Genomic DNA, 21841 nt, shown 5'->3' on the forward strand with positions numbered 1-21841 from the left:
ACTTGAATTATGTGTATTGTACATGTACAGTATGCAGTGAAATGTGATGTTAACGTTGCATCCTGACCACCACAGTTTGTTCTGCCCATAGTACCCTTGCTGGGTAACACTTTATATTAAGATCCTCACATTAAACATGAGTTAATAGATGAGGTCATTATGCAGTAAGATGCTTATTAACATTAATGTGTGTTAATAAGACATGTATAAGTGTTAATAACATTATACATATATTTATTGTTAGATTATAAGACATTTATTAGAGACTTGATAACAGTTTACAAACTGCTTAAAATTTTTGATTAAAACTTTATTAGTGTCTAATACAAACTTATTAACCATGAATTGTGCACGTTACTATGCATTTTGCAGCTACTGGATCTAAATTAAGAACAGTGCTTTATTAAGGTTATACACCCTTTATTATGCACTTACTATGCACTTTACTATGCATTTTCAGTGCCTTATTAAGCCTTTATTATGGATGGCTCGTCTGCTGCATCACTAAATAGCTAGCTTGTCGATGGCATAACTGTCTGGCTGGGTTCAAATCCACCCCTGTGCAATAAAAATACACAACACAGATGAGTTGAAATCGGTCACAAGTGTAAAATAAAGGGTTTATTAACCATAACAAGGCACTGTTCTCACTTAAGATCTGATAGCAGCAAAATGCCTAGAAATGAGCATAATAAGTGCATAATTAATGGCTAATAAGTATGTATAAGACACGAAAAAGGCTTTTATTACTGTTCTTAAGCAGTTTATAAACTAACAAGTCTTGTATAAATATTAATATAATAGATAGATAGTAGATACTTTATTGATCCCCTAGGCTTTTATTAACATTCTTAAGCAGTTTATAAACTATTAAGTTTCTTATGCATGTCTTATAATCTAATAAGAATATTTTGTAATGCTATTATTAACACTTATAAATGTCTTATTAACACATTGTTAATAAGTATATTATAAGGACCTTATTACCTATTAACTAATGCTTAATAAGAGGACCTTATTATAAAGTGCTACTGTACCACTTGCAGTTCTAATTCAGTAATAATTAAAATGTAATTGTACATTAAAATGTAATCTTGATAATTACAGAGGACATTTCAAAAATGTATATATTCTTCTATTTTCAGAGAGACGTCACCTCTGTTGTACATGCCAGATGTGTTGTTTCACTCAATTTATACATATTAAGAATATTGTTGTTTTCAGATACAGTATTACAGTGAATAAATTGTCACCAATGTCCTATAGGGCAAAAATGGTAAATATATATATTTTTAAATTAAACAGATTTTCTGCATTTCTTTCAAATCTAGTAATCATATTATATAGCTTTTTAAGTCACATACCAAATCAGCCATAATGCTAACTGACATTCAGCCTCTTTGGGCATTAAAAAAAGGGCATTAAAAAAAGTGACATACTGCAATGTTGTAACATTACAAATATAATGTTTAGCTCAATTTGTCATGACATTGCAGCCATAAAACAACGTTTCTGTTGTACAATGCCTCATCACAGCGCTGTATGAATTGTCTGGGATGTTTGGACTAACCCAAAGCCCATCCATATGGCTTGTACAACATGTCTAGGTTTGTATTAAAATCCCATTCCCTATACCAATTCAGAAGGTAACTTACTGTACCCATCTATAACCTACATGTATAAGCACAAGTGTTTCTTAATCCTGAACACATCAGACACTAAAACCAATTATGGATTTGTTCTAGATACAATAACTAGTGTGTAAAACATCAACTGGTGTGACACATTTGATACAGTATGTAATGCAGCTAAGAGCAAAAGAAAGTACAGTATAAAATGAAATGAAAATAAAACAACAAAACTACATCTCCAAGATTATTGTATGTTACTCAGGAAACCATACATAAAAAAATTGGCTAAACAAACAGAAATGTGCCATTTCTCTCTGGCTTGTCACTGTTTTCTGTTTTCCCAACTCATATACAGTATACGGTAATAAGCAACGCTTACAAAACAATGAGACAGGAGACTTTTGGTTCAAAATATCAATCTCTACCATCTGTAAATGGTGCATCGTCATGCAAACCATGCAAAAAGATGAACATGTATTTGTATGAAAAAAATAAGTTACAAAATGGCATAGCATTCATAAGTATCCATTCAAACTATTTTTCTTTATCCTGATACCTGAACTTTGCAGTGTCTTTCTACCACTAAAAATCGCATGCGGTACATGCAGTGCGGTTTGCTTTGCAGCGATAAAGCTTTGGGTGTATATATAGTTGTATTAATGATAACATAATATGTTCTTTCATCTCAGCTAAATTTGCGATGAGTGAACTGTACAAAGTGTTTTCTATACAAACTGTCTTGTCTACATAAGCAGTCTTGAAGCCTTGGAGCACTCTGGGTCATGGGATTGGGTGAGTGTACAGTAAGCAGGAGTGTTGGTGAAAATGACACGGTCTATCTAAGCTCTTGGGTGAGAAAAACTGAGTTCGTCCAGGTTTTGTCCCGGCTTAAGTCAGGATTTACCCAAACTGTCTTGAGTTTAGAAGCATGAGGCTTTGAACTCAATCAAGTTGCTTTCGGGGTTTGTATGAGTGAGGAGTTGGGTTCAGGGAGCCGTGTTCCAAACTGATTCAGGAAAGCCCTCCCCTGTGGAGGACTGTGGGAGTGCCCCCCCCCCGCTTGGTGTGAAGGGGTCCGAGTCCGTGTCGGTCTCCCCCTCCGCCAGGTAACGTCTCTCCTGCAGCCAGTTGGAGCCCCCCACCTCCTCCGCGGCCCCCGCGTCGGGCTCCTCCCCCCCCTCCCGCTCCCCTGATATGCTGAACCCGCTGGGAGAGCGCTCCAGCTCCTCGTGGTTCACCGACAGCATGGAGAGCGGCGTGTCCCCTCCCCGCCCCGTGGTCCTCCCCAACCCCAGCGAGAGGTGCTCTTTGTAGGAGTTGTGGGGCGACTGGTCCCCCTCGCCCTGCCCAACCATCTGGAAGTCTTGTATGGAGTTTATGGGAAGAACAGTAGGCCGCTCTGTGTAGGTGGGAACGGGGGCTGGGTGGTGGGGAGGGGGTGGAGGTTGTCGGTCGTCCAGGGGTGTGCAGCCGCCCCCGGGCAGACCCAGCCATCCTCCCCCCCGTCTCCCTCCGGTGGCGCCGGAGCCCTTGTGGTAGCTGTAGTAAGGCATGACCTTGCTCACGGGCACCTGGTAGGACATGTGAGGGCAGGTCTCGCTGTAGTTGAGGAAGACCTGGCGGATCTCCACGTAGCCCCGGCTCTCCTTCCCGCCCGGGCCGCAGACGGGGTCTCCCCCCACGGGCTGGCAGGGCTCCATGGTCATGTGGGCGGCGCCGGCGGAGTCCACCTGGAGGTGTTCAATGTGCTGGATATGCATGTCCACCAGGAAGTCCAGCTTCTTCTCCATGTCCTCCACCTGAAAACACAAACACAAAATGGCTGCTAGGTCCTGTACTACAGTACACCCCAGTAACGCTTTACAATTAACTATCCTCTAACCTCAACCACAAGAAAATTATTTAATGTCCAATAATGTGCAACTGATAGTTTATTTAAGCATCTGTAGAGTCAGAGGAGTCAAACTTACCTTGACAACGACCATGCAATTATTAAAACTGAAATTGATGAGAACAAGAGCTCTGTATATACAGTATTAAGCTCTCAGTGGCCATCGTCATTGAGGACAAAACACATTAGCCACAGCAAACTGCTTCATGAGTATGCCATGAACGTTCATCAAAATGGTTTCAAGCCTTCAAAATGGCTCTTTACCTGTCTCTCCACTCTGACAAATCTGCCCATCATGCTTTGGTCTTCAGCATCTGGCATGGATGCTTTGGCTAGATCGGACTCATTCCTGCAACACAATGACACGTAAATTCAGTGTACATAACATAAATAATGTCATCACAGTGCTTTTGCGATAGGGTAAGTGATCAGGAAGGGAACTGAATTTGACATTGTAAAATATGAAAATGATGATGATGTTTAGCCCAGAATGACAGTTGTCCTTGGACCTGGGTGACTGTTGAAGTGGATAGGCAAAGGGTGTTTTCTGGGTCTTCTTGTGTTTGGGGGTCAGAAGTGGTCCAGGGGCCAAGATCATGTCTATTCTGAAAAGCAAAAAGCACAGAGAAACATGAGTGAAAACGCTAATTGTCTGTGGTTCAACTGAAGTTGTTCACAGGTAGAAAGTAGTGGGTTTAGACATGCAGATCAGATACATTATTTGCGAGTCCCACACTTTAGAGAAACCACCTATTTGTTTATTTTATTCACACATTCATGTTCAAGGATTCGCTTTGAAATTCAAATACAATAAAATCAAGTGGACTTGACCCAACCCAGCTCACCTTGTCTGGAGGTATTTGATTCTACAGAGCATGTCCAGGTGACCTGCAGAGTACTGCTCGATCACATCCTTGACATCATAAGGCCTCAAAGTCTCCTTAAATCGTTTTTTGTTCAAGAGGAACTTCATGATCCTGTAAAGGAGAGGTCAGTTAAATTACAACCAAGACTGTCCAATCAAAATCTATAGAAACTACACAAGCATTACTAGAACCAATCAGAACCGATGTTGTTGAGGGGGGAAATTAAATGTTATGCATCCAACTATAACAAGAGATCGACCACCAAAGAGGCTACATAACCACTACAGTTTTGGCCCGGCTACGCCTGCATGAATCCAACATTCAGATGAGACTTTAAACCAACTACCAGAGACTGATTTGTATCTGAGAACTCATTCAAACGTGCTTTGTTCCCTTCACACAGAGCAAAACCACTTTTAGGTGACTTGAGCTCAACACCCTTCCCATAGTTGCATGGCGCTAGACAAGCATCGCCCTCTGACAGTAGGAACTTATCTTGAAACGAAACCCTACCGAAGACATCGTCCCATTCAGAACTCTATTCACACGCAGATAATGGTGTGGAAGGAAACACGCATTCACAGGGTGCTCTGGTGTGTTGATCACTCATCTCCTCAGCATTCATGCAAGATTGGGTTCCTCCATGTCAAAGGTGTGGTCTATAGATTGGTTCAACAATGTATGAGTCTGTGTTTGTGTTTACAAAGAAAGCCTTTCCCACTATCTGCTATGCATGGCTCTTCTAACAGAGATGGCTCATACTCCAGCTGCAATGTTTATTCAATGTGGTTTGGTCTGCGGCATCTTGCTCCGGCTATGTAACAGTGTGTATACGTCATCCCTTCTACTGTGTTCCAGTTATAGCTGTGCATTTTTCATTGTTGGTTTTGTCATACAGTATTAACAAAACAATCAACAGAGTAGCACTATCTTTGAGATAACAATCCATCAAACAATCAATTAGTATTTCCAACTCTCAGACATTCTTACACTGTGCATGACTTGAGCACTGAACACATTGATTTTTGCATAGTTAATTGATCTAATTAATGTGTTAAATTGACATCCCTAATGCTATCCCACCTAGGAAATACTGAAAGTATTTGGAAGTATTTGACATGTTATTTGACCCGGGTCAAAAGGTTACAAAGCTTGTTCTGGGGATGCCTGCAGGAGTTGTACAGTCGCTTGAACTTTTGATGTTGTAGCTTGAACTGTAGCTTTATGGCTAGAGTGCTTACCTGACCGCCCTGATGACCAGCTTCAAAGTGGGGATCATTTCCTCCAGGAGGATGTCTGCAGGGAAGCCCCTCTCCTCTGGGTCTGGAACGGCCCCCGCATCTGAGGGGACAAACACTACAGGGTCACTTCCTCAGATGAACACTTCAAAATGGCGTGGAGGCAGCAAGTTTAAGTATCACGATGTGACAATTAAATGTGCACCTCTCTATAATATAATAAGTCTGTAATGCCATTATGAATTTGATGGTATTCCTGATTATTAATACAGCCATCATCAGGATTTGGCAGTTTATAAGAGGCTAATTCTCATGATTTATCATATCTAGTACATATTAGACTTAGATATACTGTAACAGGCTATAGGTCACCAAGTCTAGTAGTACATATTGGACTTGGATATAACCGGTCATCTATTCTATGGTACCTGTTCTCTCTTGTTCCTCTGCGTTTGCCCCTCTGCTCTGGAGCCCCTATACTGTATAAGCTATCCAGGAGCCATGCGGGGGTCTGCTGAGCTCTGGGAGCCCCGGCTGATTATCTGAGGGACTCATCTGACACACCTGCAGGAGTCTCCTGCCAGGATACACTACTCAGCTCATTCATTCATAGTATTGTCAACCATTAATTCTGAACATCATTCCAGTAAACTTATTTTAAATGCAATCAGTTGTCGGTTGCGGTCTTTAAACTTGTGAGCTGTACATTGATCAGTTGTGTTGATTATATTTGCTCAGAAAACCCCCCATCTGAAGACATTTCATGTCTCCTTGCTGTATACCAAAGTCATGCCTGCTGTATGACACGAGCAACAAGAACCTCAGTGCTTTCAGAATGCGTGAAAGAAAGTGTGTAGGCCCAGCTTGGGCAAAAAGTTTTTCACCTTTTTAGGGTTGGGGTTATATGGATGTGTTAGGATCAGGGTTGGGGTTATATGGATGTGTTAGGATCGGTGTTAGGGTTATATGGATGTTTTAGGATCGGGGTTGGGGTTATATGGATGTGTTAGGATCGGTGTTGGGGTTATATGGATGTGTTAGGATCGGGGTTATATAGATGTCTTGGGGTTGGGGTTATATGGATGTGTTAGGATCGGGTTGGGGTTATATGGATGTGTTAGGATCGGGTTGGGGTTATATGGATGTGTTAGGATCGGGTTGGGGTTATATGGATGTTTTAGGATTGGGGTTATATGGATGTCTTGGGGTTGGGGTTATATGGATGTGTTAGGATCGGGTTGGGGTTATATGGATGTGTTAGGATCAGGTTGGGGTTATATGGATGTGTTAGGATCGGGGTTATATGGATGTCTAGGGGTTGGGGTTATATGGATGTGTTAGGATCGGGTTGGGGTTATATGGATGTGTTAGGATCGGGGTTATATGGATGTCTAGGGGTTGGGGTTATATGGATGTGTTAGGATCGGGTTGGGGTTATATGGATGTTTTAGGATTGGGTTGGGGTTATATGGATGTTTTAGGATTGGGGTTGGGGTCAGTCAAAGCTAGCGGAGGCTCTCTGTACCTTCGGAGCTCTGGCGCATGGCGTAGGCCTTCATGCGGAAGGCGGTGCGGAAGCGATCCCGGTTGCTGAAGCCGGCGGGTTTGGGCTCCTTGGACGGGCTCTCTTCGATGGAGTCCGGGTTTCCTGTCATCAGCGGTTTACCCCTTCCTATGGACTGCCGGGCGCTGGGGAGGCGAACCCGCTCCAGCAGACTCAGCTTTTGGCTACGAAGGCGAAAGAGAAAGAGCAACACAGTATGTAGAGATCTGTTTCAGATTTTACATGCATAGTCTGCATTTACTGTCATTCAAGTTTTGCTGACAATAATTGCTGGGGCAATTAATCGATGTGATTGTTTCCAAAGTGATGGTGTGGGATTTAGGTGATATTTGATAGAGATATTTAGGGTTACTTAGAAACATGGTGACCTAAGTAATAACTAACAAGGCCGGTCACATTTCTTATATTTTTGGGCCAGACTTGGGCAGACATTGCGGCTCCTGAGCCCATCTATCTATTATTGATATATAAACAAGAACACTGTTGACGCAGAAGAGTATTATTTAAGAACATGACAGACTAAGGGTCTGTGTGTCAGTCCATATCAGTTCGGACTCCGTGAGTCAGCTGGGCGAGGAGAGAGAGTCTTTGCTGTAAACCCTGTTAGCGGAGAGGACGCAATAAACTTTGATCCTGTAACGAACCCAACTGCACCCATGTTGAATCTTCATTTGAACCAGAAGACCACCTCGTATTGTGTTAAGGTTGTCGCAACTTTATTTTATAGTTGGCATGAACACAAACACGAACACACCAAAAGCCAACAATAGCGAACTCAGTTGCTCTAGGCTACAGAACCCATGACACTCAGCCAAGTCACCCTTTCTTTAGACTCCCTCCATGGCGGAAGTAGGCCTACAGCGTTCACAGTCTACTGCCTCAAAGTAACAGCGCTTCGGCACCGAGCCATAAGGACGACTCTAAAGAGCTGCCGGAGATTGGACCCCTTTACTGTCCAATCGCTGACAATATTAGGCAGCGCAGAGAGCAGCTCGCTGAGCTCCCTGGGTAAAATAAGACTCCTGTGCCTCGAGGGCAGGTAACCGGAGTCGACAACATCAAAACAAGACCTCCGAAACGTGGAGCATTCTCCCCGACTTTGCTCCCACAGCGGAGACACAATATGCTCCTCTATCTCGCCTTGGGCAGAAAAGGGACGGCCGATTACAGCGCTGAGAGGCCGGAGAATGGGAGGCCCTAAGGGAAGAGAGACTCTCTTTCTGACCGCTCCTCCAAAAGGATAAAGGAGAGAAAATTAGATGTGATTACGGCACGGTTGCAATAAACGACAACAAAAAAGCTCCCCGACTCCCTCCCTCCACCCCTCCTCTGAGACAAGCCGACCTTCAGAACGACGTCTCTTAGTTATGATGTAATTTCTCTCACTGCAACCTCATGTGGACTGTAACAGTGCTGAGATAATCCCCCTCCCTCACCCACTCCCAACCCTAGGATATGTAGCAGAAGAAACAAACTGATAAGAGGAGGCAGATAACCTCTCTGTTATTCACTTATCATCCATTATTTCTGCAGACAGACCGCTTTTATTTCTCTCATGGACTGAAAAAAAGCAACCTTACATCCGTCTGGTCTTTGAAAGCCGGCACGATAATGTCAGGCCACTAATTTCCCACCCCCAGGTACTTTCAGAGTACTTGGAAACATGCTCTCTCTTTCTCTCTCTTTCTTTCTCTCTCTCTTTCTCTCTCCCTTTCTCTCTCTCTCTCTCTCTCCTTCTCTCTCTCTCTCTCTCTCTCTCTGCCTGCCTCCCTTGTCTCAGAGTTGGCAGAGGTGCCCAGGGCTTGGCTTTTGGGGCGGCTGCCAAGTAGCATTTAGGGGCAGTAATTCAATCCTCAATGGTGAACATGGATTAGTGGTCAGGGCCAAGGCGTTGGAGCAGAACATATGGACTGCTAGCCCAGTAATGAGGGTCCATCAGCGGAGGGCCACAGAAAGAGCATGGTGACACGCAAACAGGATGGTGACAGAGATCAGTGAAAGAGCAGGAGTGTGACCAAGAGGCTAAGATGTCTATTTTGAGGCCTCGTTAGAGCAAATTATGATACTGTAGATGGATGTGCATTTTTAAAATAAGTAAATTATGCATTAGGCATTTTCACAGTGATTCTGACTTTCCCTTGGCTTTTGAATAAGCTGTTTCTCTCTCTCTCTCTCTCTCTCTCTCTCTCTCTCTCTCTCTCTCTCTCTCTCCCTCCCTCACTTTCTGTCTCTCACAGCATACTGAAGGCCTGAAACAGGAGTCATTTAGTCAGACAGTCATACAGATCTGAGCACCCATTAAGTCTAGATTAGTCCTCATCACAAATCAACCGCATCGGTAATTCTCATGATTTTGACGTGGCACTATGGTGCGATACATTTGAAATTCACAGAACCCAAGACCGTCTTGCCACTCTTAACTATCCCAGTCTGTGGATGATCTAGCTGTCATTCAAAATTAAAACCTTACTAATGGACTTAATAATAGGTTTCTAGATAAAACTTGAAACCTAAATGTCATGAAATGTCTAATTTGAAAGACATCTTCATTTAAGACCAAGACTTGTGAGAGCGTATATCATGGAACACATATTAGCCACGGCTTTGCCAGCAGATTTACATGAGTTGTGAATTCAAATCATACGTTATTTAAAGAAGATATTTTGGGTCCTTAATTAGTCTTTTTAGCTCTAAGAGCTCATTAAAATGCCCACAGAAATGCTCTACTCAGGGCATGGCTGTGTGTGATATATTGCTTTTAGAGATCGAAGTCTGGTGACCTACCTTGCTATGCCCTCCAATTGATCCTTCCTTTTGATACGAGAGAAAAAGCATTGAATTAACAAACTGCAGAGGACATGATATCTGCATCAGGTTTTATAAATACACAGCATTACGTGAAATGGACCCTAAAAATAGGAGCTTTCAACATCATTCGCCTTGAATTACTACTAATCAAGTAAAGAAAAAAAGAAGAAAAAACAAAGATTGAGTTAGTAACAACAAACAAATGCATTTACAGAGAACTGCTCTATCAGATTATTGCACCAGTTTGCAGTTGCCTACATAAGACTCTGAAAAAAAGAGATAAGTTCTTATAAACACATTGTATAATACCAATTTGATATATCTGACATATGTCCTGTTAATGCTATATGATCCATGATAACATCCTGCTCTGTCATCCATAAAGTGTCAAGATTATATATGACAAAAGTTTACATTTTTACTGATTTACGTACTGTATGCAATTATACCCTTTCTCTAGGGATGCTGCTACTGTAAGAAAACACAGTAAGAAGGTAGGACCAGAGGACATCTGTGTTACCTCACAGACGAGACAACATCTTGTTTTTTTCACGGGAAATCCAGTTTTCAGTGGAAACCAATGTCTCCAATTCAGGATAATATTAATCATGCAAACTAAAGAATGAAACAGAAAATAAAGAACAAAGTATAGTGATGATATGAACCCACAAATTAAGAGAAAAATCAATATGAAACATCCACATGGTTGAGTGACATTGAGAGCTAGCACAATAGCTAGATCAAACAAAGACATAACAAGTGCCACGTCATGGGATAATGGTTTGTGCTTCATTTTTCAGAGGCTTAAAATCCTTACCTGAAACAAGGGAGTGAGATGACCGTCTCATAGAATCTCCATGTGGCAATAAGGTCTTCTCTGATTGGATTCGTAGCATAATATCGCCAGGCAGACTGCGTGCAGAAAAATAATGCTTAATTTGACACTTCGAGTAAAATAAGACTTAACCAGAAGAACTCAGAAGTCGCCTAACATCTCCATGTGTGCTGGTGATTAATTGAGGGAATAACAACTCAGCACTATATAATAACAGCGTTGTATGCCCTAACTGTATAGTGCTACATCACAGGGGTCCCACAGGGCTCAGGCCTCAGACCTCTGACATTTCCATCAATAATAGCACAACTTAATCCCACCATCCTATATTCTCAAGACCACTCATTATAGACCGTCAATAACCACAATCCATGGATACTGTATGAGAGACTATATGTACTGTACAATAATGAGCTGTAGCCTAGATCTATGGCCATTGACAATTTAAACTTGCATCGTTTCTCAACTATCTTATCTGAATCTGTCATAAAACGTTAAAGTTGAGGGCTAAGTGGAGATGTCAATTCAGAGATGGTGACACCCTACGGCAGTGGTTACACTGTAGCGCTCCCCCTTTTTGAGCAGCCACAAAATGCCTTTTCAGCGCTCAAATTGAAAATAGTTCAACTTCTGGTTAGAGTATGTTATTATGGCAAAAGGGCATGTCGGAAGTCCCCTTTTCTTAGTGCTACAGTGTGACCGAGGCCTATGGCTTGGCATCACTAAAGCTCACCTGAATGAGCCCAGCAGCTGGATGCCTGCGCTTCTCAAAGTGCTTCTGTCTGTGCTGCTCCTGGACCTTCAAAGCCAGGCCTGAGCCCAGGATGCCCTGCGGGAATAGACAGCATGTATCAACTACAGACACCACCGCTTATACAGACATTATTAATCAACTGAGACATGCTCTGTATATCAGCCACACGTTGCCAGAGAAAAATACTTTTTGCATCACATATACTGTAGATCTGAGAGAGAGAATCGGATTCCCATTTAGCTAATCTCTAAAGAAGAAAGGGGATTTTTTTTTTCAAAAGACTGGAAATCCAAACAGGAAATGTGCCTTCACACGCATGCAGTCAGATCTCTGAACAGAACACCACTCACTGCAGGTAAAGCAAAGAAGGACACTCCGATGAGAGCGAAGGTGCCGGCTAATAGTCGCCCCGCCCACGTTTTGGGGGTCTTGTCCCCGTAACCAATGGTGGTCAATGTGATCTACAAACATCAGAGATGATGTGTCAGTCATTGACAACGTGGCTTCATTTAGGGTGGAATGCTATCGATGGGTTGTGTGGAAGCATTCAACGTTTGGATGATTATAGTACATAGATGAGTATTAGATGAGTATTAATGTAGTATTGTACAGTACATTATCTCTTTTTTATTATTGTATTATTATATTATATATATATATAATATAATATAATAATAAAATATTAAAAATAGATAATGTACTGTATAATTCTACGTTAATACTCATCTAATACTCATCTATGTGCTATAATCATCCATAATAATAATAATATAAAATAATAATTATATTATTATATATATATATATATATATATATATAATTATTATTTTATATTATCATTCTATAATATATATTATTATTATTATTATATTATAATATAATATAATATTATACATAATATATTAGCATTATCATTATTATTATTATTATTATTATTACTATCTATTTTTCCTTAGCAAGAGGTACATACCAGGCCCCACCACAGAGCGTCTGCATACGTGTCAAAGTCCTGGGGGTTGGGCTGAGCGGTGGGGTTGTCTGGGTTGGACACGTCCATCGTGACATCGTCCTTCTCCACCAGGTAGACCAGGAAGGAGGCCAGGATGAGGGACAGGAAGCCGATGTACCAGGCGGTGATCAACTCCTGGAAACACATCAGAGGTTAGGGTAAGAGATTGACAGATAACGTGGAGTTCAACATCTCTGTTGCAGGAAGCCTACTGCACTGTGTATAATGATCTTTGTTATAATAACATTATAACATCTTTGTAATGACCTTTTAATGGTTTCTAATGGTTTTCATTGTGTAAGGCGGAACTACGCGCATGAATTGAGCTTGTACAATAGGAACATTTTGGAATGATACTCCATAATATTCTTTTGATCGTGTGACTATAGCTAGGCCCACTGTGCATGGGGACTGGATACCTTGCCATGCCTACGTAGACCTGAACATTGAACAGGAAGTGGCCCTGGTGGGTATAACAGCCCCCTGAGGTCTGAAGTAAGGCTCGTAGCCCGAAACGTCACCTCGGTGTCAGTTATAAATCCTGGGAGCATATTTCTGGTGTGCAGACTCTACTTTTCCTGATGAGTTTTTCTGTCTAGCACCCAGTTTGAAACCTTTGGATGTGCGTGCCTTTGTCCATTTTCTATAACAGCCCCCTGACCTTGACGTCATTGGACTTACTGAACATACCTGCGCTCTGCTGTGAGTACGGCCCAGATGGGGGGTGCGAACAGGGGCGCGGTACTTTAAAAAAAATTTTTTTTTTTATGGCATTTCTGCTTTATTATGACAGGACTGTGTTGGTGACAGACAGGAAAGGTGGGAGAGAGAGAGGGAAAGACATGCAGCAAAGGGCGTGGGCCGGATTCGAACCCACGCCTCTGCAGAAAGGACTAGCCTTTACATGGTAAGCTAACCCAACCCATTGAGCTACCGGGGCGCCCCGGGGGGGGGGGGGGCGTGGTACCTTGCTGCGTGTACGGCCTGGTGAGGGGGGCGTGAACAGGGGTGCGGTACCTTGGATGGGGGGCGTGAACAGGGGCGCGGTACCTTGCTGTCTGGATGGGGAGCGTGAACAGGGGTGCGGTACCTTGCTGTCTGGATGGGGGAGCGTGAACAGGGGCACGCTACCTTGCTGTGAGCGTAGATGGCGGAGCCTAGAAGCTTCCAGGTGCCTCCGCGGCGGTCCATCCTCAGCATGCGCAGGATCTGCAGGAAGCGGAGGCTGCGCAGCGACGTGGCCAGCACGTTGCCCTGGTTACGCACCGCCACCACCGGCACGGAGGCGATGAGCACGAAGATGTCTGGGAAAGAGCAGAGATACTGACACCAGCCTGCTTCTGTGAGATCGCCATCTGATTGGATAATGATGAGGCCACCAGTCTCCTTAACACTTTTAATACGACCACGTCACCGGCAACATTTTAAAAATATCTAACAAATATTTATTCATATTTTTTTTTAAATCTAACAAATCTAAAAAATTCCTCACTCCAACACTTGCTGAAAGCTGAGAAACTGCGCTTTCTAGTATTATAGGGAAAATCCAATTAATATTCGAAATGTTGTCACTTTATTTTCAGGGTTAAAAGGGTTAAGTTCTTATCTGTATTCTGTAACGTTGAGTATGTTTTTGGAAGAGGGTTAAGGTTAAGGTTAGGGTAATGCTTCCCTGATAGTGCAGTGCTGAGAGATTGCTTGGGGCTGATCAGCCCTTGAGAGAGAACTTCACATTTTAATATTGTTTTGCTTTTCGCATTGTGGGTATCGATACTGCTATGTACTGTAAGCTCTGTAGATTCATATGTTTCTCATTTTTGGTGAAGCATCAAGTGAAAGAATTCCCCTAATTTAATCACACTTCACAATATTTAGCATTGGGAATGGATGTGTAGTATATGTTGGAATGGAGCTGAGTCCAGTGCTCGTCTTAGTAGTGTTACAGGACAGGTACGCCGGTTCCTGCGTCTCTCCTACCTAAAATACACAAAGGCTTGCGGGCGAATTTGAGCCGCCCCCTCCATCCTTTGTACCGACAGCAGCAGCCTGCCGCCCATATTCTCAGCCCGAACTCCGCCCCGAAGATGAAGATGGTGAAGGTTTCCTGGAGAAATAGCACAACACCAAAAAGAAAGAAAAGTGAGTGTATCATTCATGTTCATTCAAGTTCATCTATGTACTATATCTATTTGCCTGATGGGTACTACTGGCAGGGTACTCGACACTCATTTTCAAATAGTGTCAAATAAAAATACAGATATGCATACAGCATACATAAATCAGTCGTTGTACTGTATGTATTCTTAAGGCTGGCTAGAAACGAAGGCTGGGTCCAAAGCAGCTGGTGAGTGAGGATATGAAATTAAGGAACATAATAAGCATTTTGTGTATTTACATGTATTTACAAGCTCCATTGACTTACCAGGATGACAAGCCAGTGGGCGGAGTCCTTTTCGTGTTCTTTAAAAGTTGTTAATATGGCCAATATCAAACATCCAAGCACAATCAAGAATCTGTCGAGATAGAAAAAAGAAGACATTAGGATACACTCACAATATCTAACTTTTAGAACCAACATGTCATGTAATAAAAACGTACACGATTCTTTCATCCACAGTGAAGTTTAGTCAATATTGAAAAGTCAATGGCTTTTTCAGTGTCCGTCATCATTCACCACCCTGCAATCACTCCACGTTGCCACTAGGGGTCACTAAGTCTCTATGTAGAGCATGGTTCACAGTCACATCCATTCAACAATCCTCCTTTGTAAAAAAACAGGAGATATTTCAGTTTGAAATATCACCTTCCATACAGTATAATAAACAAGAAGAATATGTGTCTTTGGGAACAATGGCATGAAAAAAAGTAAATGAAAACCTAATTGTAAATAAATCATTGTAGCAGCAGCCTATTAGTTAGTCTGTATTGAGGCTTGTGGGCAGTACATGTGCTGAATGCCTGTCGGTGACGAGCTGCAAGCTGAATGAATATCCCAGTGAGGTCAGAAATTACTGCTGTCTCATTTCATTTCAAACCTTTATTTATACTCGTAAAGCACTGAGGTTCCCCTCATTTACAGTGATGACGAGTTAACACAAATACACAAATAACAACAAAACAAATACAATATCCAATAATAATAATAATAATAATAATAATAAACAATTACAGGTCGAAGTGCAAATGCCAAGAGCCAAGGATTTAAATTTGTTGAATTTAACAGGTCTGAGGCCAGAGGAGCCATCAGGCACTCACAGTCCTCCAGGAAGTAGCCAACCCAGGAAGTAGCCAACCCAGGTCGTTGTGAAGTGTCACCAGTTACTCTCGACGTTTAAATGCCACCTATTACCGTATGACAAAAGTTGTCTTGCCCCTCATGAATTTAACAAGACTGGAAAGGTACGGTGTAAACTACACGGAGTAATACTATAGCGTTGCATCACCTCCTGTGTAGTGTCTTTTATACAGCTCTGTAGATTGATACTGGGTAGAACACCATCCGTAGTGTTCCAACTGCTTACTTCTATATTCATACAAAATTCATCATCTAGACGTAACCTGCTACGGTCTTGAGATACGCCCACTGCAATGTTCCACGTCAAGTTGAAGCAATCTTCTGTAACCTGATGTGAATCACTGGTAAATCTCATCTAGCTGCATCACTGCTCTCTGCTCTGACGCGTCTGTGTGGAGTCCTGTCAAAGAGTCATGACTCAGATCACAGCTGACTACCACTCCCAGCATACTTAAGTAAGTAAGTAAGTAAAAGTGTATATGTATAGCACCCCTATCAGCACAAATGGACAGAGTGTTTCACATAAGGTGCAGGTAAAAAAAAAAAAGTGCATAGTAAAATAAATAACATACATCACAGTAAAACGAGAAATATACAGAAAGTGGCCAATTTCAAAGGCCCCTTTACTAATACAATATAACAGGCCCCTATACTAATACAATAAAACAGGCCCCTATACTAATACAATAAAACAAAGAAAGACCCAGCAGGACCTACAGGTGTGACATCAGCAGCAGTGCTTGAATGCCTGCCTGAACAGATAGTTTTTCAGGTGCCCCTTGAACATATTTATTGTTCCTGCAGATCTCAGGTCCAGGGGGAGCGAGTTCCAAAGTCTGGGGGCAACCCTGGACCTCACAACATGCTGTCCAATCAACACACGGAAATAAAGTGTTTCTTGATTCTCTCCACTATTTCACACTTGAATATGTTGAACATTCTACATGATCTGACATTTACGTTGATTAAATGTTGTGCGAATTAGTCGGCAGCTCAAAAAGGTTTACAATAAAAATCAACTCTAGCAAACACGATCAAGAATGGTTTATGCAAGGGTTGCACTAAGCAAATGTGGAGTTAATCTTTCAAAATTATGAGTAGTATCGTCTTTTATAGGTCTAACCTCTATTTACCACTTACTAACTTGAAGCAAACTATACTGAGTGACATTTTGATTGCGATAGGCAAAGCACAAAGTATTGGACATGGACCGTAATCCCAAAACCTAACCATGCATGTTAGATTCATGGCCAACATCGGAGCAGAATCAACTCAACTGACTGCAACAGAATTACAGACTTCCAATTAACATTTACCCAACGTTGCTTGTCCAATGTTCTCCACGATAGAGCTTCTGCAAAGGTTATATGGACCATATTCTATAGGCGTGTCCCATTCCTCAGAACCACAACCAAGAGAGTGCACATTGAATTCACACTTCATATGGTCTTTAAGTGGTTCTGAGATCTGGAAATGGCAATAAGCTAAGAGGAGGGCAGGGTTTATGAGCAGTGTAATAAAGATATAGTCACATGCAAAGCTCTATGCTACCTTTGGGAAGAGAGCAGGATCAGGTACTTATGCTAAGCTAACTCGTACAGTACTGTAAGCAGGCTACTGCAGGAGAGGTTTAAAGTGTGATAAACAGAGCACTAGAAGGAGAATTAAATCCCATCTGCACTAAAGCAGAGCGATGAATAGGGATGAGAAAGCGACTTGATTTTAATTAAGACGAATGGAATGCAAAGGCAGACAATCTGTGGATTATGGATTGTGGATTACAGTGAACCACTATGCAAGTTTTGTTTTCCTTACTTATTTTTTGTTAATCCCACAAACTGAGCTAGTTTATGAATGAATAAGGACTCCACAGCCTTACATAGAGCCAAAATATTCCATTCTCGCAACTTCAGAGCCATACATTTCAGAGTAAATACTTAGTTGATTAGCTATTTGTCATACTTGAATGAAGCACTCAGGACAGCTACAGTGCCATCCGGCATGGAGAGGTTCCGCTTTAGCCTACTTAATTCTCTAATGCCCAGATCCCAGAAACTAAATCACTCACGGCCTTGTTGTGTTGCCATTAGGCAGTACATCCTCTGATACATGTTGAAGCATGACACCAGAACACCTTGAATACCTCGCTGGCTGAGTCTTTAGGACACACTTTTAGGGTGTTAGCTGCTCCTACTTTACAGGCATTCTATAAAGCTAATTGTGGACTCAAGTCTACCAAAGTCAACCAAAGGACACTGTTGATCCAAAAAGAGCCTGTTAAAGTCAATGTTTAGTCAATACAGTACAATAGATACTGATATATATGGTTACCATGAATAAGTCCCTTTTATCTTGCTTCAAACAGTTTTGTCAATAAGTCATACCCAGAATTGTCAATGTCCATTACAGCTGCCTTGCCAATAAAGAGAGAGAAATCAAAGGGTTGATCCATAAAACAATAAAAAAGTTTAACAATTGGAATACACAGGACTAACAGCTCAATACAAGCGTCATTCATTTGAACTTGGGGACGAACTAACTGTCTCACAGTGTAGAATTATGAGAATAGACCATTGTACAAATCAAGTCATATGGGACCAATACCTATCCATGAGATCAACCTCTTATAGCTCAATCAAAGTAAAAAATAAAATAAATAAAGAAGAAGAAAAAGGCATATTTTACAGTTCAGAGTTCAGGCACAGTACAGTAAGCACTTTGCCCTAGTGGTGAGAGCAGAGAAGTAGTGCAGCTTGTGAACAGACCACAAATACCTTCGCAGTTCTCCTCATAATCTCACTGCTACAGTAGATTATTGGCCAAATGAGACCGAGTTTGACACATATTGGCCCGGAAACCCTCGATGCTACCACAGAAACGCTCCATTACCCTCATGTTAGCAAACTAAATGAGGCATGGAATCCAATCTCTGTGGCGATTGGCAATCACAGAACTCTTAGGGGGCCTTCCCTGCTTGTAGATGAGTCTGGAGAACAGAAATCCATTTCGGTGGGAAAGGCAATACCAGCTGGGACAGTGGTGAGCAGAGGAGTAACAGTGATAGTCCTTGTGAGATTTACGGTGCCAACGATTATTTGAAATTCTGTCATTTACTTCTATTAACCTTATTAAAATCAGTTCTCATCAAATCTGTTTATGCAATATTGAATAAATACAGCTACTGTACAGCCCAGAACCTGTCTTGCATTCTAAATTTGAGTATATCTCTCTCCAAAAAGGCACCAGCTCACCCACACACTTGACCCCCATGTACTGCACCTCCAGCTAGTCAGCGCTCCAGAACTCACCGCTCACTGAAATAAACACAGCCCTTCCATCATATATATTGTTGGATAAGAAATGTATTACAAGCCTGTCTTCACTGGAATAAGTCTAATAAGACTATAAATGGTATGATATGCCATTATTAAGGATTATTAGGTTTAATCATAACAAGGGTCATCATTTTATACTGACCACAGAGAAACCAAAATGAAAACTTTATAGATAACATTAATGGTCTACACAGTTCCACTCTGTCTCTGACACAGAGCTTGTGCAACAGCTGCTGACCCAGTAAAGCAGCAGAGCGTTGGCACGGCAACCACGGTTTTAGATTTGCCCGAGTTCTCCTCGTGAGAGTGTCCGCCGTGCTGCTCTCCAGGGAAATAACCCAGAGACATGGGAGAAGGCAGTCCCCTCGCTCCTACTGTACATCACAGTCTTCTGGCTAAAGACCTTCCTGTAGTGGTGCAGTCTTTCGGTGGGGTCAAGTCGAAGTTCTGATTTACAGTGGCAGTTCCTGGGAACTGAACCAATCTGTGGACAGGGTGTAACGGTCTCTGAAGCTGCAGTCTGGTTGAAGTAGCCAACTTGCACATCACTAGCAGGCTTAGTGCAACACCAGTGCACCCAGGAATTTGGTTCAAAGGCAGTCACATGAAAAGAATACATGTCCTGAAGATGTTGCCACCGATATGTGCAGTGCCACTAAAATGGGCAGTACCCAGGTATTATTTTATTATTTGGCACTATCAATAATCTGGTGTAATCTGTCCCACCTCAAAACCTTCACAGACCCACTCCTGGACCCCCTGCAGTTCACCTACAGATCAACAGGTCTGTGGACGACTCCTCCTTCATCCTGGAGTGGTGCAGGAACCTACACCAGGATCTGGGTGTGTTTGTGGACCTCAGCAATGCCTTTAATACTCAACTCAACTCAAACTTTATTTATAAAGCACATTTAAAACGACTAAAATCGACCAAAGTGCTGTGCAGGTTGGTGAAAAATAAATTACAACAAAGTCACAACCATACACGCAAACACAACAATACCCACAAAGACAACAATACACACACTAGCCTGGGAGTCATGCTCAACTAGAATTGAAGGCCAGGGAGAAAAGTGGGTCTTCAATAAAGATTTAAAACATTGAGGGTCTGTGTGGATCTGATGTGGAGGGGCAGGCTGTTCCAGAGCCTAGGGGCAGCCCCCGCAAAGGCTCGGTCACCTCCGGTCTTTAGCCTAGTCTTGGGCATGTCCAGTAGCAGCTCCAGACCCCTCTGGTCTTTAGCCTGGTCTTGGGCATGTCCAGGAGCAGCTGGTCAGCCCACCTTAAGGCTCTGGCTGGAGTGTGGCGCTGCAAGAGTTCAGCCAGGTAGAGGGGAGCCAGACCATTTAGTGCTTTAAAAGCAAGAAGCAGAAGCTTCAAATCAATGCGGAAGCGGACAGGGAGCCAGTGGAATAATGTGGTCACGCCTTTTTTTTTTTGCCAGTGAGAAGGCGATCGGCCAATACCATCACCCCGGCTCAGCTGGAGGACAAGCTCTCCCAGGTGCACGTGCCTGACTCCACCTGCTAGAGGATCACCCACTTCCTCTCTCACAGGAAGCAGCACGTGAAGCTGGGGAAACATGCCTCTGACTCCCAGACCATCAGCACCAGCCCCTTTTTTTTTCTCCTTCATATGCCTCGGCTGAGGGGAGACCGCGGGTTCGGGACAGCTGTCAAACTTTAAACTCAAACTCACAGGCAGCACAATAGGACGCCTATTTTTCTTGCTAAACATGAATCCTCAAGCCCACATCATCCATCTACTTCGGATGCCTTCTTGTTTTTTATGCAGTGTTTCCCATAGCCTATGGTTGGGCGATTTGACAATAGTCTCCTCAACTGCGCATTTCAAAGCATGCGCGAATAGGCTTTGTGTTGGGCAGCAACAAGGAAATATTTTAGCTATCATAAAAGAATTTTCATGGACACAACTTTTTTCTTCCCAGCAGATATCTTAGTGAATACAAGAAGATCGATCTACAGTAGAAAAGCAGTCTTGTGTTGTGATATTCTGTTTGGGAAATGCACGAGATTGCTACCGCACGTAGTCTAGGCGCACAGCGAAGGGAAGAGGGGTTCCCTGCCTTCTTCCCTCCCCTATATCAGTCTTAAGTCTCCTTTTACAGCACACATAGTTACAGTAATAGCCTAGGTCTTAAACGAATGATTGGCCTGTCCTATATAAATCAAAAGGCAGGTGAGTGATCTTAGCCCACCAGCGCATCTTAACAATGGAGCAAAAGAACGACTGCTTGACTTAAAGAATCTCAGTCGACTTAAGGGTCCCCGGCTGAAACACCTGCACATCCAGTCATCAGTCAGTCAGTCAGTCAAGCTCCTGATGTTTGCTGACAACAGTCATTCAGCTCCTATCTGAAGTACGCCTACATCTGCTGTCCTGCTGCGCCAAAAACAACCTGGAGCTCAACATTTTAAAGACAGTTAGACTTTAGACTTCAGGGCGGCTGTGGCTCAAGAGATAGAGCGGGTCGTCCAACGACTGCAGGGTCGGCAGTTCAATTCCCGGCTCGGCTCCTCCTGTCCGCACGTCAAAGCAAGACACTGAACCCCAAATTGCTCCCAATGAACAGACTAGCACCTTGCATGGCAGCT

At 42.6% G+C, this 21841-nt stretch overlaps 1 protein-coding gene across 1 annotated transcript in view; it reads right to left on the reverse strand.

Moving 5' to 3' along the window:
- Positions 1-2617: 2617 nt before the first annotated feature.
- Positions 2618-21841, reverse strand: part of kcnq3 (potassium voltage-gated channel, KQT-like subfamily, member 3) — a gene marked incomplete at both ends in the record, with an annotated part of 100122 nt that continues 80898 nt past the window's right edge. Inside the window, 14 exons of the mRNA XM_084458003.1 lie at positions 2618-3430; positions 3787-3871; positions 4032-4127; positions 4368-4499; positions 5630-5744; positions 7152-7354; positions 9975-10001; positions 10816-10910; positions 11567-11662; positions 11938-12048; positions 12558-12731; positions 13728-13900; positions 14574-14700; positions 15019-15109. Coding sequence (XP_084314129.1) covers positions 2618-3430; positions 3787-3871; positions 4032-4127; positions 4368-4499; positions 5630-5744; positions 7152-7354; positions 9975-10001; positions 10816-10910; positions 11567-11662; positions 11938-12048; positions 12558-12731; positions 13728-13900; positions 14574-14700; positions 15019-15109 — 2338 coding nt within the window. The remainder of the gene's footprint in view (positions 3431-3786; positions 3872-4031; positions 4128-4367; positions 4500-5629; positions 5745-7151; positions 7355-9974; positions 10002-10815; positions 10911-11566; positions 11663-11937; positions 12049-12557; positions 12732-13727; positions 13901-14573; positions 14701-15018; positions 15110-21841) is intronic.

This window comes from Borostomias antarcticus (genome assembly GCF_949987555.1).
Source record: "Borostomias antarcticus genome assembly, chromosome: 24".
In the NCBI taxonomy this organism is placed as follows: Eukaryota; Metazoa; Chordata; class Actinopteri; order Stomiiformes; family Stomiidae; genus Borostomias; species Borostomias antarcticus.